At 37.7% G+C, this 18,775-nt stretch overlaps 1 protein-coding gene across 1 annotated transcript in view; it reads right to left on the bottom strand.

Annotated features, from left to right (window-relative positions):
- The window catches only part of LOC128655681 (sulfotransferase 6B1), a 91,756-nt gene that overhangs the window by 60,883 nt on the left and 12,098 nt on the right, over window positions 1-18,775 (bottom strand). Inside the window, exon 3 of the mRNA XM_053709264.1 lies at window positions 4,209-4,298. Coding sequence (XP_053565239.1) covers window positions 4,209-4,298 — 90 coding nt within the window. The remainder of the gene's footprint in view (window positions 1-4,208; window positions 4,299-18,775) is intronic.

Here is an 18,775-nt window from a genome sequence, read left to right on the forward strand (position 1 = left end):
CCCTTATCTTTGTGTAAAGTAAGTGCCTAAGACTAAGACACAGTGGTGTACGAGTAAACCATTTTAAACAAAAGTGAAATGAAAACGTGTAACTCGTCCAATTACAAAACCCTAAAAAGGAAACAAAAACAAAACTAAAAACTAAAAAAAACTAACAACACAGTATAATGCTGCTATAAACCAAATTGTGTACATCAAAATAGTGCAGTGCAATAACCACCCAGGAAATTTGTTAAAAGTCAATGTTCCTTTCAATGCAAAAACACAAGATCATCAGGTACTATTCCTCTAGCCACATCGCCCCCAATAAAGTTATGTCTAGCAACCTCTCGACTATATCTGCCTTGGAACAGGCTATATTTGGCTTTATTTTTAACCACAAGAAAAAACGGACATATGATATTTACAGCAGTCAGGCTGTATTCAGGCCTTCAGCAGTTTTCCCCATGAATTGCTACTAGTATTGGCCTCTCTTTAATTAGTAGCGTGCACAGCAGTATTCACTGCCCCATAGTGTGCAAAACTCCTACTACCGGGGAAATCCCTTTCTTGCCAGTATTAAGTCTCTTCCTCCCCAGCTTTATAAAGCACAGCTCGGGCTTCTTTAATGCAGTCCTAGAGTCAATATAGAATTTTTTCTTTCCTCCTCTCTAGATTCCTAGTACTGCACATTTATAGTTATCCCAGCATAGCAGAGTATATAATGCAGCTCGATACCTTGTATGATCCCTGCAACTTATAGCTATGCAGCCGCTTATAATTGGCCATTACTGCTTCGTGATGTTAACCTCCTTTCGTATCTCACCAATTAACCCCTTCAATTGGTTATGAGTAACACAGTCCTTACAGCCACTGAGCAGGGTAACTGACCATGCTACTTATCTTTTTAGCATACGAACCACACTCTCCTGCCTCTTTGATTCCACCCCTACCCTTCTTCAAGATCTTGCTTACCGACCGTTACACTCTGCAACTGCCAATCTCGGTAAAGGTTCTGGGAGCGCTTACGAGATCTCCTTCTCCTGCGCTGACTCCATGCGGCATCTGACTCCTGACCTCCCTCCAATCCAGATCTGCCAGGCACGCTGATAGTGTCTTGCAGGTATCTGCCTGAACATCACAGGGAAAATGTGACCCTGCCAATTTGGGTCTGTCGGCAAATGATTGGATCCGCTGTGCACAATGGGCCCGATGCTTGGGGCAGTGTCCCGGCTGTGGATACTGCTATTCAGCCAAGGGTCTGACACATCAGTGTTAGGGAATCGGCATACTCCCAAACCATGAGAGCCGAGCTAGCACGATCTGCTTAGCTCCTCCCTATCTGGATTCCTCAGTTGTCTCTTCCTAGTAAGAACATGATCCGATCCAGACCTGATGATGATGAGAATGATGCCGGCTGAGGAGGAACAGACGTTGTGAGCCCAGATTAAATGGCTACCTTGTGAGCACAGATGAGGACTATGCTTCAATCAAGAAATCTACAGGAAGACAGCCCAGGTGACAGCAGTAATCCCACCAGATGACAGCAGGATCCCACCAGATGACAGCAGGATCCCACCAGATGACAGCAGTGATCCCACCAGATGACAGCAGTGATCCCACCAGAGAGGACCAGAAGAACACCAGATGACAATTGAGGTCCTGCCAGTGACCGAACTCCAGGAGGAAGGGGATACCACCCCCTAAAGAGTCTACAGGACTGAAGATTGACAAATGCCACAATGTTTTAAGGCATTCTGATAAACCCCAAGAGAAAGTCAACATGCTTCCAAAGGACACAATGATTAAAGGAGTGCCTTGGAATGGCATAAAAATTTACCAAACTCAAAGGGGGTTATTATAGGATTACACTTCCTGCACCAAATGCACAATGGAGTGCCACCATCAAGCTTGGAGGTGAACTGAAATCCTCAGCTTGACAGGCAGTTATTTGACCTATACGTCGCATGATCTGTTGAAGTGAAAAGACTCAATACAAGGGTTTTTGAATGTGTTGTTCTATCAGGATCCGATAACAGGTTGATCACACTTATTATTTTACATCCTACTGTCAGCTCCACTAAAAAATTTCCAAACCTGTCTAGTATCTCAGCCGGAGATTCCTCTCCCCTGATGGTGAAGGGCGGCCAGGAATTGGAGAGGGGTTGCTGACGGAAGATACCAGACGACGAGTATACCGAGCCTGCATGTTTGCTTTCAAGGATCTAAAAGCAAGAACCTAAGATCATCTGTTGCAACAACAACTATATTTTCCCGGCACAAACTATCAAAGGATTCAGGCCAATCCCTCCATATACATCCTACATATAGAGAAATTGGAAAGGGGGATATGTTGAGTCATAGGCACAGGGAAAAATATTGCATTTCTTATAATCATAGGCACAGGGAAAAATATTGCATTACTTATAACAGAAACACTATGAGGCCAATTTAACAAAGGTCTTGCAAACCTGATCCAACAGTGCGGATCAGGTCCGCAAGACCTTGCTGAATGCGGAGAGCAATATGCTCTCCGTATTCAGCATTGCACCAGACTCGCCAGAAACACGACCCTTCAAGCTCCATTCGAGAGCTTGATAAATGGGCCTCTATATTTTAAAATTGCAAACTGTCCTATAAAAGTTTGTTCGAGGTGTGAAACCTGTTTTCAAAAGACTTCGTCTTCAGCCCCCACCATTGTTAAAACATTTGATGCATCCAGTCTCTAAATTGAATCAAGCTACACCATTTGTTTTTAAGACTTTATCTTATAGACACGATTTGAGAAAGTTAAACATTTGTCCAAGAGAAGGTAACAAGACTTCTGCCAGGAAGAATGCCTGCTGTTTGTAAACACAAAAGAGAAACACATATGGAGTCTCATTGTCTAGAAATTATTGTGAATAGATTTACAAACCTATGGGCCACACTCATATGTTAAATAATGAGATGCCTGCTGGCTTAGGGGCCAACCCAGACACAGTCTACCCCTACATCTGAGCAAAAAGACTCCAAACTTAATCCTCTTTACTCCACAATTATTATTTGCTTTGTTTAAAAAGATAACCCCTGATCAGAACTACTGTAAAATAATACAAATATATGGGAGGTTACTGATGAGACAATAGTGAATTATATTGTAAAATAGTATATACTAACAGGCTAATGGAGAATGAAGGGTGTAGAAGATATGAGGAGTAATTAAGGGAGGATTAGAGGATGTAGAAGATGTGAGGGGCTGATGTAGTGAGGAAGAAAAGGTGTAAGTTGGTGTGAGGGGTAATGGAGACTGGAAGAATGTAGATGATACAAGCATGAATGTGAGAGGGTGATGTAGAGAGGTGTGAGGGGTTGACGGAGGCAGCTGATGATGAGTGGATAATGGGGATAGAGGGGTAGGTTCTATATGTGGGGGATGGAAAAGGGCAGGGCGTAGGAAATGTGAGGGGGCAACAGATGAAGAAGAAGAGAATGGAGGAAGTAATGAATTAGGATGGCTGCTGAATGGAGTTAAAGAGCAGATTTAAAATGCCACATGGAAACATGTGCTGTTCAATTCACAGAACAGTTAGTGTCAGCTTTTTGACACACTGCAACGGGTTACAATATTAAGTGAGGGGGAAAAAAAAAATATCGCTTGCACGCAAAAGTTTGTGCCCCACTTCTAATCGAGCCTTAAATAGCCACTTCGGCCATGTTAATCTGGACAGCTATGAGTTACGCACGGGTGTGTGTGTGTGTATATGTGTGTGTGCAGGAATGTATGTGTGTGTGTGTGCAGGAATGTGTGTGTATAGGAATGTGTGTGTATAGGAATGTGTGTGTGTGTGTGTGTGTGTGTATGTGTGTGTGCAGGAATGTATGTGTGTGCAGGAATGTGTGTATGTGTGTGTGTGTGTGTGCAGGAATGTATGTGTGTATAGGAATGTGTGTATGTGTGTGTGTGTGTGCAGGAATGTATGTGTGTATATGTGTGTGTGCAGGAATGTGTGTGTGTGTGTGTGTTTGTAGTGGATAAAAAAGAGTTGGTACTTTTGGGAGGCTGGTTGGCTCTGAGAGAGGGGAAGGAAGGATACAGTACCCATGACATGGAAAATGAAAAAACTATTGTAAATCCTTACTTTATTGTATATTTGGTGATGATGATAGAAGCACTGTTCTCATGTAATGTTTATGTCTTTCTGGAAATTAAAAGTTATAATTTTTTTGTATCAAACTTTAATCAGTACCTTTACTCCTTTCTCAAAAATAGTTTTGGGAATAGCATCATAGTGCAGATGTGTTGACAGGAGTCTGGGAGAGTATTCTTGTTTTAGTTTCTGAAAATAAAGACAAAGTATTAAAGTGTATGGAAAGTAAAAATTGCAGACATTTATTTTGTTCTACTCAATCTCAGAAACTGAGCTGCTTCTTATTACCCCATCTCACAGACACTTTACACCTGATAATTCTTTTACTAATCTCCTAATACTCCCCAACCCACCCTCTTCAATCAGCTTCTAAACTAAGTCTCTCCACTCCTGTTATTACCCTTTCTATCCCCCTTCCATGTGCTGTTCCTCTGGAACTCTTTACCCTGCTCCATCAGACTGTCTATAACATTATAAAGTTTCAGAAGTTCTATGAAAACCTATTTAGGGATGCTTTCCATCTCTCCTGTTATACTGAAATAAATCTATAACAACCTTGTCTCACTACTGTGACAACAATCCCCCTGATGAGCTACCCACCCTCAACCTGTAGACTGTAAGCTCTTCATAGCAGGAAGCTCCTCCTCCTTTATTAATAATCATTATCATAGCAAAACCCTACTGATTGTACCCAGCACTGCAGAATTTGGCAGCACTATACAAATAAACAATATTAATTATCTGTATTTTAATTAGGGATGGGCGAATGTGTTTATATTCAAATTCAAATGTTATTGTAGATATTCAATTTACTTAATGAAATGTTGATAAGAATGAATATTCTTAAAAATTATATAATCAAATGTTATTTACAGTTTTTGAATGTCACTTTCGATTTCGAATGTCACTTTCGAATGTTCATAAGAGATCGAATATACACATTCAAAGATAAATGTGTAGATTCAATATATTATGAACATTTGAATTCGAATATTACATTTATAAAAACAGTTGTAGAATAGAAATACTATTTCGAATTTGAATATTAGATTTATAAAACACAGTTGTAGATTAGAAATACTATTTCGAAATTTAAATTGAATTTGAATATTATATTTCGAAACTGAATGTGATATAAAATTCATAGAGAAACATTCTTTTATTGAATATTTTCGTTATTGAATGTTATTCAATGTTAATATGTTATTGAAATATTCAAAAAGGAAAATTCGAAAATTATGTTAGAATGTTATATAAACGTTCAAAACTTTTGTTTCGAACGGACGTATGGAAATTAGTTTTAAATTTAGAATTTTTAGAAACATTCGTTCATCCACAATTTTAATATTGTTAACATTATCCACATTCAATTAAGAAATGTGGTATATTTCACTTTGATAATGTAATTAAATATCTTATTTTATATATATATATATATATATATATATATATATATATATATATATATATATATATATATATATATATATATATATAGGAATTGTAAACATACAAATAACAAAATAACATACAATACCATACAATAATCATGTCTCAAGAGATATGCCCTCTTGCTATAAATATCTTAATTTTTCTTTAAAACTACTTTTTTTCTAACTTTAATTTCTCTTCTAGTTGTTAATTCTGGAGGACATTTTTCTATTTTTTTTTTTTCTTTGTTATCTATTTTTCTCAATGTAACAATAACATCATGGGCTTAAAATTATAGTTGTTTCTGCACCTAATGAAATAAATAGGAATAGTGCATTCCATAGCTTAAAGGGACACTCAAGTCAAAATAAACTTTTATGATACAGAAAGAGCAGCAGTTTTAAGACACTTTCCAATTTACTTCCATTATCAAATTTTGCACAGTCTTTTTATATTCACACTTTCTGGGGAACAAGATCCTACTGATCATGTGCACAAGCTCACAGGGTAGACGTATACTAGTCTGTGATTGGCTGATCTAGAGCATAAGCTATGGAAGACCTAGGTGAAGAGTTGTGGGTGTGGATATCACTGGTGTTCAGTGGGTGGAGCTAGGTGTGTCATGGGTTGCCTGGTGCATGACTAGACAGTTTGAGGTGTGATTAGGCCAATGGCATGGTTAGGAAGGGAGGTAAAGTGGCAAGGAGAGGGATTTTTTTTTGCCACTAGCCCTTTAATAAGGTTCAGCCTAAAATATGGGGGGGGGGGGGGGGGCTTTGGCACCTTTGTAGAACAACCAATGGCTTTGCACTAAGAATAGTTGTATTTCTAAGAGGTTGCCCAGTAATTCTTGTAGCCTCACCAGAGTCATTCTCATTTTTTCATGTCCTACGCCCAGGAAAATGAGAGGTATATTGTTATATGGTATGTGTATAAAAAAGTTGATTAACATATTAGAAAATGATGACGTTCCTCCACCCTTGGTATGTAGCTTTGTAGCACCCCCAAAGTTTAAAGTCTAAAACCACCCTAGAATAAGACCCTGATGAAGCAATAACGTGACATTGTATACACAAGTTTTTTTTTATTTTCCATACATAAATCACTACCATGCAAACTGTATTTCTTGGCTTTCTTTCACTTGCAACTGTGTTTTTCTTCCTTGCTATTTATTTTCCTGGTTAGCAAAAGTTTGGCAAGCTCATGAGATGCACACATGTTTATTAAGGGAGTATGTTTTCTTATTTTGTCTCTGTGTAGAATTATATAATAGCTGTTTTTATTCTACACATTAAATGACCACTAAATACAGTACAATTGAATAGTTGACATAATAAAAAGACAAAGCTATAAAACTTACTTTGAATTTGAAATGAGCAGTAGTATATTTTCTGTCAAATTTCAAAGTTAATTCAATTTCCCCTCCCCTTGTATCATGTGACAGCAATCAGCCAATCACAAAATGAATATACTTATATACTGTGTACTTTTGCACTTGCTAATTAGGAGCTGGCGCCTCAGAAAGTGGGCATGATTTGATAATGGAAGTATATTAAGATTTTTTTAATTTGAACACTTTTAATGTGTAGCATTACTTGCTTTTCCTAATATGATATAATGATAAGCAGATATATATATATATATATATATATATATATATATATATATATATATATATATATATATATATACACAGTATATATTAAGAGTTGCCAACCATCCCATATTTCCCGGGTTCTCCTATTAATTTAGGCATTTTTTGCTTTCTCCTGGCTTCCGTTTTTATCCCCTTCAATTAGAGGTTTCTCCAGGGCCTGGCTATCAAGATGTGAAAAACAAGAAAGTGCTGCTATTAAAAAACAAAAATGTAATTAAAACTTTTGGTGATGCTTATTAACAAAGTCTAATCTAAAATGAGTTTTTAAAAAAGTTCTAAATCAGCGGGGGGAAAAATCTTCGTAATCGTTTTAGTGAAAAACCTGTGTAACAATGTTTATTAATATGGATCAGCTGTTTAATGGAGTTTCTTTAATGTAAATCAAGCAGGAACTGTATATGGTGCAGGGCTGGTGTTCTATCAGAATTTGCTACCCTGTCAGAAACTAGACATGTGGAATTCGTTTTGGCCGAATTTAGTTTTTGGCCGATTCGGAGATTCGGATGAATCTGAATTTCCAAATCGTCACTATAACTAAAAATTCCGAAAACAAATAAATTTTTTTCCAAATTTTCGGATCCATTCTTTATTCATATTCAGAATTTTTCATTGTTCTAATCTAAACCGCCGCACTTTGCCAACACTAAATAAAACTATTAACTCCTAAACCACCGTCCCCCCATATTGCCAACACTAAATAAAACACTAAATAAACCTATTAACCCCTAAGCTGCCTTCCCCCCACAATGCCAACACTAAATAAAGCTATTAACCCCTAAACCGCCGTCCCCTCACATCGCTAACACTAACTAAACCTATTAAGCGCTAAACCGCCGTCCCCTCACATCACCAACACTAACTAAATCTATTAACCTCTTAACCACCTTCCCCTCACATCACAAACACTAACTAAACCTATTAACCTCTAAACCGCTGTCCCCTCACATTTCCAACACTAACTAAACCTATTAACCTCTAAACCGCTGTCCCCTCACATTGCCAACACTAAATAAACCTATTAACCTCTTAACCACCTTCCCCTCACATCGCCAACACTAAATAAACCTATTAACCCTTAAACCGCCGTCCCCCACATTGCCAACACTAAATAAACCTATTAACCTCTTGATTACGAGTTTTGAGCGCTATAGGGAAATTAATTAACGCAACAAAAGTAGCATTATTTAATCCCTATAGCGCTGCCATTACAAGTTTTAAAAAACCAGGCTTGTGCGTGCAATATTGTGCTTTTAAGCTCCATACCACACCAAAAACAAGCGCTGATTTGACGTGCTCGTGCACGCTTTCCCCATAGACATCAATAGGGAGAGCAGGTCAGAAAAAAGTCTAACACCTGCGATCGTGGAAAGAAAAGCTCCATAACGCAGACCCATTGATGTCTATGGGGAAAAAGCAAATACAGTTTAAACCTAACACCCTAACATAAACCCCACGTCTAAACACCCCTAATCTGCTGCCCTCAACATCGCCGTCGCCTGCCTATAGTTATTAACCCCTAACCTGCCGCTCGCGATATTGCTGCCGCCTAAATAAAACTATTAACCCCTAATCTGCTGCTCCCGATATCGCTGCCACTATACTAAAGTTATTAACCCCTATTCCCCTGGATCCCAACATCGCCCACACTATAATAAATCTATTAACCCCTATTCCGCCACTCCCCGACATCGCTGCAACTAAATAAAGCTATTAACCCCTAAACCTCTGGCCTCCCACATCACTACCACTAAATAAACCTATTAACCCCTAAACCGTCAGCCCCCCACATCGCAACAACCTAAATTAAATTATTAACCCCTAACCCTAACGTAACCCTAACCTTAACATAACCCTAATACCCCCTAACTTTAACATAATTAAAATAAAGCTAAATTAAACTTACAATTATTAACTAAATAAACCTATTAACCCCTAAACCGCCAGCCACCCACATCGCAACAACCTAAATTAAACTATATTAACCCGTAAACCTAACCCTAATCGTAACATAACCCTAACGCAACCCTAACCTTAACACCCCCTAACATTAACATAATTACAACAGAGCTAAATTAAACTTAAATTTATTAACTAAATTATACCTATTTAAAACTAAATACTTACCTGTAAAATAAAACCTAAGCTATCTACAAAATAACTAATAGTTATATTGTAGCTATCTTAGGTTTTATTTTTTTTTCACAGGTAAGTTTGTATTTATTTTAACTAGGTAGACTAGTTAGTAAATAGTTAACTATTTATTAACTACCTAGTTAAAAATAAATACAAAGTTACCTGTGAAATAAAACCTAAGCTACCTTACACTAAAACCTAAAATTACAACAAAAAAACCTACCATTACAAAAAAAACGAAATTATCCCAAAAAATAAAAAATGATTTCTATTCTAATACCCTTTAAAAAAAAAAAAAACTCACCCCAAAATAAAAAACCCTAATCTAAAATAAACTACTGAGGTCCCTTAAAAGGGCCTTATGGGGGCCCTTAAAAGGGCCTTTTGTAGGGCATTGCCCTAAGTTAAACAGCTCTTTTGCTACAAAAAACAAACACCCCATAACAGTATACAAACACCCACCCCCCAAACTACCAAGGGCCCTTAAAAGGGCCTTTTGGGGGCCCTTAAAAGGGCCTTTTGTAGGGCATTGCCCTAAAGATAATAGCTATTTTCCTAAAAAGAAAAACAAACCCCCCCTTAAAAGATACATTTCACAAAATAACAAATTATCAAAAATAATAAAAATTATTCCTATTCTAATACCCATTAAAAAAAACCCACCCCAAAATAAAATCCTAATCTAGAATAAACTACCATTGGCCCTTAAAAGGGACATTTGTAGGGCATTGCCCTAAAGATATCAGCTCTTTTGTTGTAAAAAATCCAAAATACAAATACCCACTAACATTATAAACCCTCACTCCCCAAACCCACAAAATAAAAAAAACTATCTAAAAAAACCTAAGCTATCCATTGCCCTGAAAAGGGCATTTGTATGGGCATTGCCCTTAAAAGGGCATATAGCTCTTTTATTACCCAAACCCTAATCTAAAAATAAAACCCACCAAAAAAACCCTTAAAAACCTAACACTAACCCCCGACAATCCACTTACAGTTTTTGAAGTCCTGCTTGAATGATCTTCATCCCGGCAGAGAAGTCCCCATCCAGGCAGCGAGAGGTCTTCATCCAGGCGGCCTCTTCAATCTTCATCCAGGCGGCATCTTCTATCTTGATCCCGGTGGCACGGAGCGGGTCCATGCTGAAGACATCTGGCGCAGAGCATCCTCTTCATACGGCCGTATACTGAATCTTCAATGCAAGGTATACAATTCAAAATGATGCCCCTTGCATTCCTATTGGCTGAAAGGTTTGAATCAGCCAATAGGAATTAGAGCTGCTAAAATCCTATTGGCTGTTCAAATCAGCCAATAGGATTTAAGCAGCTCTAATTCTATTGGATGATGAATCAGCCAATAGAATGAGTTTAGTTGGGTTTTCTTAGTGTTGGCGATGTGGGGAGACGGTGGTTTAGAGATTAATAAGTTTAGTTAGTGTTGGCGATGTGGGGAGATGGCGGTTTAGAGGTTAATAAGTTTAGTTAGTTTTGAGGATGAGGGGAGATAGGATTTAAGCAGCTCTAATTCTATTGGATGATGAATCAGCCAATAGAATGAGTTTAGTTGGGTTTTCTTAGTGTTGGCGATGTGGGGAGACGGTGGTTTAGAGATTAATAAGTTTAGTTAGTGTTGGCGATGTGGGGAGATGGCGGTTTAGAGGTTAATAAGTTTAGTTAGTTTTGAGGATGAGGGGAGATGGCGGTTTAGAGGTTAATAGGTTTATTTTGTGTTGGCGATGTAGGGGGAAGGCGGTTTAGAGGTTATAACAATTTAACTTAACATAACTATTTTGCCGAAACAAAATTATTTTTTTAAGTTAACTAATTTGCCAAAACAAAATTATTTATTTAACTAATGAAAATGAAACAAAACAATTTTTTTTGCTGTGCACATGTCTATCAGAAACTGCTACCTCTGCCTGCGCATGCTCTGTATTACGTAATCGCACTCCACATATGTTAAAAAGGAATGTGCGGAATGCAATTATGTAAATCAGCAGAATGTGCACTGAGAGGTAGCAGATTCTGACAATCAAGTTGTCCTGTCGCAGGGTTGGCTCCAGAACAAATTAAATGGGGGGGGCATTTTTTTTTCACGAGGGGCACGCATTTACAAAGCATGTATGAGAGTCAAAATAAGAGCAGACCTACATATTCTGCATGAAAAAAGTGTAGCTTCTGGCTGGCTTATCCCCCACTATTAACATTTGGAGAATTTGTGCTAAATCACTAGGTAAAATTATTAAGTCTAAATCCTATGCAGTGCACTAAAACAGAGCCATTAACTTGAGACCCCCAGTGCAATAGCTCCTTAAAAACAAGTCTATAAATATCTACCGGCTTCTATCGATGCCTCAAAAGTGCACTGTGATCTTAGGCCTGGCACAGTGCACTTTTGAGGCGTCGATAAAAGCCGGTAGCCATTTACAGACTTATATTTATATGATACAATCATATTCTTATCATGGACTATTGTTTAAAAAAAATTAGCAACTCACAATGTATAGGTAAAATTAATAGGGTTAAGACAAGTCCAAAAAGTCTCTAATTAATTTCCAATTCCAAATAAGAGGTTAAGACACGGAGCTCCTTGCAGATGCGTGATGCAACCTCACAGTTCGGCAGCTAACTCTGCCCCCAGTATGCAGCATTACATAAAAATTCATTATTTTATTTATTATTTTTAAAGTGTGTGTGTATATATATATATATATATATATATATATATACACACACACACACACTTGTACATAAGTGTACTTTAGTTGTGCTTTTATTTTTTATTTTTTAATATAATGGTACACACCACAAATTATGTTGTGTGTGTGTGTGTGTGTATATATATATATATATATATATATATATATAAATATATATATATATATATATATATATATATATATATGTAGAAATAGAACCCGCTCAAAAGGATATTCTGGTAATTAGTAATGGGACACCTGACTTACAAAGTATTTGCAGATGAACCAGTGCACGGAACTCATAAAGCTAATAATATAGAAAAAGTAAGAAAAGAGGCAGATGAGTTAATCCAGCACAAACTAAATTGCAAACCAAATCCAATGATAGAATAAGTCTATAAAGAATCACAGGAAGCTGCCAATTCAAACCAGATAGAGCAATTTTATTGGATAATAACTACCTCTGTATATCACATCAATCAAATTATAATGTATATAGAACAAAATAAAATGTATTAAGAAATCCAAAGTCCCTAGGAAAAATCAGGCCTGATATAACCGGTAGACCATAGTTCACCTCTATATAAAAGCTAGTATGCAGTAAAAATATATTATAGAGCAAGTTTACGACACGGTATCAAAACACAGTAACAAGGTATCAACAAGATCTCAAAATGCAACATATTGCAGCAACAGTAAATTGTAATCAAAAGCCCAGCAACATGTATATGCAGATATGACGTAACTAAGATGAGATGTTAAAGCACATAGTCACTGTAGCTTAATGGTTAGTTAAAGCAGTTTGTTTGTAGCCAAAGTAAAACTTGTCTTCACTTCAAAGGCAGCTTGTCATAACAGTGGTAGCAAATGGTGCATAGTCATTTAAGCAGAATATCGGCAGAATATCAAAGCGGTATATTATGGCAAAAGCAGATGTTAGGCACACAAATTTTTCAGCACTTCAAAACGGCTTGTTATAGCACTAACCATTAAGCTACAGTGACTATGTGCTTTAACATCTCATCTTAGTTACGTCATATCTGCATATACATGTTGCTGGGCTTTTGATTACAATTTACTGTTGCTGCAATATGTTGCATTTTGAGATCTTGTAGATACCTTGTTACTGTGTTTTGATACCGTGTCGTAAACTTGCTCTATAATATATTTTTGCTGCATACTAGCTTTTATATAGAGGTGAACTATGGTCTAGGCCTTGAATACAGTTACTCTTTTAGTATATATACCGGTATATTTAGGTTATATCAGGCCTGATTTTTCCTAGGGACTTTGGATTTCTTAATACATTTTATTTTGTTCTATATACATTATAATTTGATTGATGTGATATACAGAGGTAGTTATTAACCAATAAAATTGCTCTATCTGGTTTGAATTGGCAGCTTCCTGTGATTCTTTATAGACTTATTCTATCATTGGATTTGGTTTGCAATTTAGTTTGTGCTGGATTAACTCATCTGCCTCTTTTCTTACTTTTTATATATATATATATATATATATATATATATATATATATATATATATATATATATATATATATATATATATATACACATACACACACACACACATATATATATATATATTTATATATACACACATATATATACACACACACACAAAATATCACTTAAATAAATAAAATAAATTCCTCATATTTCCAATTCATAATACAGCTTCAGTTTTTAGTATGATTATTATTTCAATTCATCCATTCAATATAAGAATAATTGAATTGTTACTAATACTTAACTTTCACAATGTAATTTATGGTATTTCTCCATTTTTTAAATGTTTCATGAAAATTCACACATCTGAATGATCTAAATAATTTATTTTATTGATACATTTTCACAACATTTTTTGTAACACATTGACAATCTACAACTTTTTCTTTGTTGATTTTAATTAATAGTAAAATGAAGTGAACTTTATTTGGATTCCTCTTCACTTTGCAGATTATAGAAATAGCCCAAAAAGTAATCTCACTTTGCAGCTAGTATTCACAGGCCCAGATGCAGTGATTTAAAAACACACACACACACACACAACACTGAACAGTGGCGTCACTAGGGGGGGGGGGGGGGGGGCGGGCCGCACCCGGGTGACACCCTCCAGGGGGTGACACCCAAAAAAAATAAAAAAATTTTTTATTTTTTATTTTTTATTTTTTTTAATTTATTGAAATTCAAAGAAATACAATGTTGAGATGCATAGATTATTTTATTAGAGGCTGGCATTTGTGAACATTAGTGGGACTGGGGAAGTTGTAGACACACAATTTTTTTGCCAGTGCTGCAATTTCAACAAATAGTTTTCCCGGCTGCTTTTGCTTGTTTGTACTTTGCTTCTCCCCTGCCCAATTTCACTATGAATGTTGTGGGTGTGCCGTGGGGCTTGCAAAGTTGCGCTGCTAGCCTAAACCTGCCTGCCTATCTGTGCTCACTGCTCAGTGACATGCGGCCCAGGGCTGTGCACTGACAGACTTGGAACAGAGTCAGAGAGCAGAATTTTCATAGTTTGTGCGCCTAAAACTTTTCTTCAGTGATTTACTTTAGAGTGCTCTGTTTATCTTTCATTTGATGTTCTGCTGAGCCAGGGAGCAGCTCTAGGCATGAGCTTCATAATTAATGCAGTGCAGTTTACATATTTAGTATGTGTGTGTCTGAGTTTTTGTGTGTCTCAGTGTTTTTGTGTGTGTGTTTTTGTGTGTGTGTCTGAGTGTGTTTCCGAGTGTTTGTGTGTGCATCTGAGTATGTTTTTAAGTGTGTCTGAGTGTTTGTATGTGTGTTTGCCTGTGTTTTTGTGTGTGTCTGCTTTCTGGGGGGGGGGGGGGGGGTGTGACACCATGACTTACCGCACCGGGTGACACCAACCCTAGTGACGCCACTGACACTGAAGGAGTTAAATCGCCACAGATGTGTTTGCTGCCAACAATACACAATGTAAGAGAGAGAGGTGGGGGGGGGGGGCTTCCTGCTTTATTTGCACATTGGTACTATAAAATAAATAAAAGGGAGAGAGGGAGCAAAGCCAGCATGGCAGTGCTGAACAGCACAAAGCAGCCAAACAAAGACTGCAAACTTTGAAAGGCAGCTCTGTTCCCTCCTTATCTGTCCCTCTCCCTTCTTTTTTTCCTCCTCCCTACAAGTTGCTCAGCAACACTTGGGTAATATTGAGCCAACAACATGGCAACTTCACAACCCTCATCTAACAATTTCAGGTGCAAAAAATAACTAAATTAAATCAACAATTTAGTTGTGAGCTTCAGTACTAGCGCCCAAGTGAATAAACTACCTTCCTCTGTGCTTTTGTTTAAACCAACACCCAATAAAACAAAAGCTTTTGTAGAACTTCACCCACCCACAAGAAGTGCCTTATTGCTCCAATTTACACTTAAAGCACCGTAGAACTAATTACAAAGCAGCAACATTTAGGATTTGTCCGATTCAAAAGTCTCCTATCCCTAAACCACACCAAAGTTATGTTTTAATGTTTTCAATATTTTATATTTATTTCAAAATTTAAGATATATTAAAAAAACCGGTGTAAATGTTGAGAGATTTAGTGGAAGTTTGATACGTGAGGCGGTTTTCTTGGCACCAAACTATTTTTTTCTCTCTCTCACATTTCTGGTGTGATCCTTTGTTTTCCTGCTTTTTGCTGAGCTAAGCACAAATCTGCTGAGCTAAGCACAAATCTGCTGAGCGGGGAATAGTTTGGTGCCAAGAAAATCCCCTCACGCATCAAACCTCCACTAACTCAAATTACTGCAGAGGTAAATGCACCTTACCTTCAAGTTCTTCCTTCCACTTCCTGACTGACGCAGATGCTCTCTCTCATACCCCAGCCTTCCACTGCACTGAGTGCACATTTAAGCGCGCACAAGGGCCCCGCCCCCAGAAAAGTTGCGGGGCAAAAAAATAAAAAAATTTAAGTAAAATTTTTTTTAAATAATAATTTTAAAAAATCCTGTGTTTTGAGGGGGCACAGTATTCCATTTGGGTGGGCATTGCCCCCCAAAGTCCCCCCTTGGAGCCGACCCTGTCCTGTCGGATTTTGCTACGGCCGCATGCGCAGTTGAAATTCAAGAAATAAAACTTTTATATATATATATATATATATCAAGTTCAATCACTTATCACGGTGATGATAAAGGGGACAATGAAAGCGTGTCCTGTGTGTGTGTGTATATATATACAATTTTTATATTTAATTTTTATTCATATACAAATGTTCTGGCCATAGCAAAGTCTGACAGGACAACTTTCTTGTCAGAATCTGCTACCTCTCAGTGTGCATGCTGCTGATTTATATAACTGCATTCCACACATTCCTTTTTAACATATGTTAACCCCTTAACGACCGAGGACGTGCAGGGTACGTCCTCAAAAAAAAGGCAGTTAACGCCTGAGGAGTGAGGACGTACCCTGCACGTCCTCGGTGTGGAAAGCAGCTGGAAGCGATCCTGCTGGCTTCCAACTGCTTTCCGGTTATTGCAGTGATGCCTCGATATGGAGGCATCCTGCAATAACCTTTGGTAGCCATCTGGTGCAGAGAGAGCCACTCTGTGGCCCTCTCTGCACCGGAGATCGGTGGCTTTCCTCGTTGGTGGGTGGGAGCCTGTGTGAGAGGCGGGTGGCGGCCATCGATGGCCCTGGTCATGTGGAGGGGGGCGGGATCGTGGGCGGGGATGTCCGGGGGCGCGGGGCGGGCGCGGGGCGGGCGCGTGGCGGGCGCGTGCACGAGGAGGGAGCTGGTGGGAACCGATACACTACAGAAAAAATGTGTCCCAAAATGAAATAAAAGTGGGGCAAAAAATGTTAAAAAAACAATCTGTTAGGTGGTGGGGGTTGGTCTGGGGGAAGCTACACTACAGAAAAAAAAATTAAAAAAAAAATATTTTTTTTTTGCAAACTGGGTACTGGCAGACAGCTGCCAGTACCCAAGATGGCCCCCAATAAGGCAGAGGGGGAGGGTTAGAGAGCTGTTTTGGGGGGATCAGGGAGGTTGGGGGCTAAGGGGGATCCTACACAGCAGCATATGTAAATATGCTTTTTTTTTATTTATTTATTTATTTTTAAAAAAACCTTTTATTTTAGTACTGGCAGACTTTCTGCCAGTACTTAAGATGGCGGGGACAATTGTGTTGTGGGGAAGGGAAGGGAGCTGTTTGGGAGGGATCAGGGGGTGGGATGTGTCAGGTGGGTGGCTGATCTCTACACTAAAGCTAAAATTAACCCTGCAAGCGCCCTACAAACTACCTAATTAACCCCTTCACTGCTAGCCATAATACACGTGTGATGTGCAGCAGCATTTAGCGACTTTCTAATTACCAAAAAGCAACGCCAAAGTCATATATGTCTGCTATTTCTGAAGAAAGGGGATCCCAGAGAAGCATTTACAACCATTTGTGCCATAATTGCACAAGCTGTTTGTAAATAATTTCAGTGAGAAACCTAAAATTGTGAAAAATTTAACTTTTTTGTTTAATTTGATCGCATTTGGCGGTTAAATGGTGGCATGAAATATACCAAAATGGGCCTAGATCAATACTTGGGGTTGTCTACTACACTACACTAAAGCTAAAATTAACCCTAGAAGCTCCCTACATGCTTCCTAATTAACCCCTTCACTGCTGGGCATAATACACGTGTGGTGCGCAGTGGCATTTAGCAGCCTTCTAATTACCAAAAAGCAAAGCCAAAGCCATATATGTCTGCTATTTCTGAACAAAGGGAATCCCAGAGAAGCATTTACAACCATTTGTGCCATAATTGCACAAGCTGTTTGTAAATAATTTCAGTGAGAAACCTAAAATTGTGAAAAATTTTAATTTTTTTTTAATTTGATCGCATTTGGCGGTGAAATGGTGGCATGAAATATACCAAAATGGGCCTAGATCAATACTTGGGGTTGTCTACTACACTAAAGCTAAAATTAACCCTAGAAGCTCCCTACATGCTCCCTAATTAACCCCTTCACTGCTGGGCATAATACACGTGTTGTGCGCAGTGGCATTTAGCAGCCTTCTAATTACCAAAAAGCAAAGCCAAAGCCATATATGTCTGCTATTTCTAAACAAAGGAGATCCCAGAGAAGCATTTACAACCATTTATGATATAATTGCATAAGTTGTTTGTAAATAATTTCAGTGAGAAACCTAAAGTTTGGGAAAAAATTTGTGAAAAAGTGAACATTTTTTTTTATTTGATCGCATTTGGCGGTGAAATGGTTTCATGAAATATACCAAAATGGGCCTAGATCAATACTTTGGGATGTCTTCTAAAAAAAAATATATTCATGTCAATGGATATTCAGGGATTCCTGAAAGATATTAGTGTTCCAATGTAACTAGCGCTAATTTTGAAAAAAAGTGGTTTGGAAATAGCAAAGTGCTACTTGTATTTATTGCCCTATAACTTGCAAAAAAAGCAAAGAACATGTAAACATTGGGTATTTCTAAACTCAGGACAAAATTTAGAAACTATTTAGCATGTTTTTTTTTGGTGGTTGTAGATGTGTAACAGATTTTGGGGGTCAAAGTTAAAAAAAAGTGTGTTTTTTTCCATTTTTTCCTCATATTTTATAAAAAAAATTTATAGTGAATTTTAAGATATGATGAAAATAATGGTATCTTTAGAAAGTCCATTTAATGGCGAGAAAAACAGTATATAATATGTGTGGGTACAGTAAATGAGTAAGAGGAAAATTACAGCTAAACAC

Source organism: Bombina bombina, chromosome 4 (assembly GCF_027579735.1).
Source record: "Bombina bombina isolate aBomBom1 chromosome 4, aBomBom1.pri, whole genome shotgun sequence".
NCBI classification, from domain to species: Eukaryota; Metazoa; Chordata; class Amphibia; order Anura; family Bombinatoridae; genus Bombina; species Bombina bombina.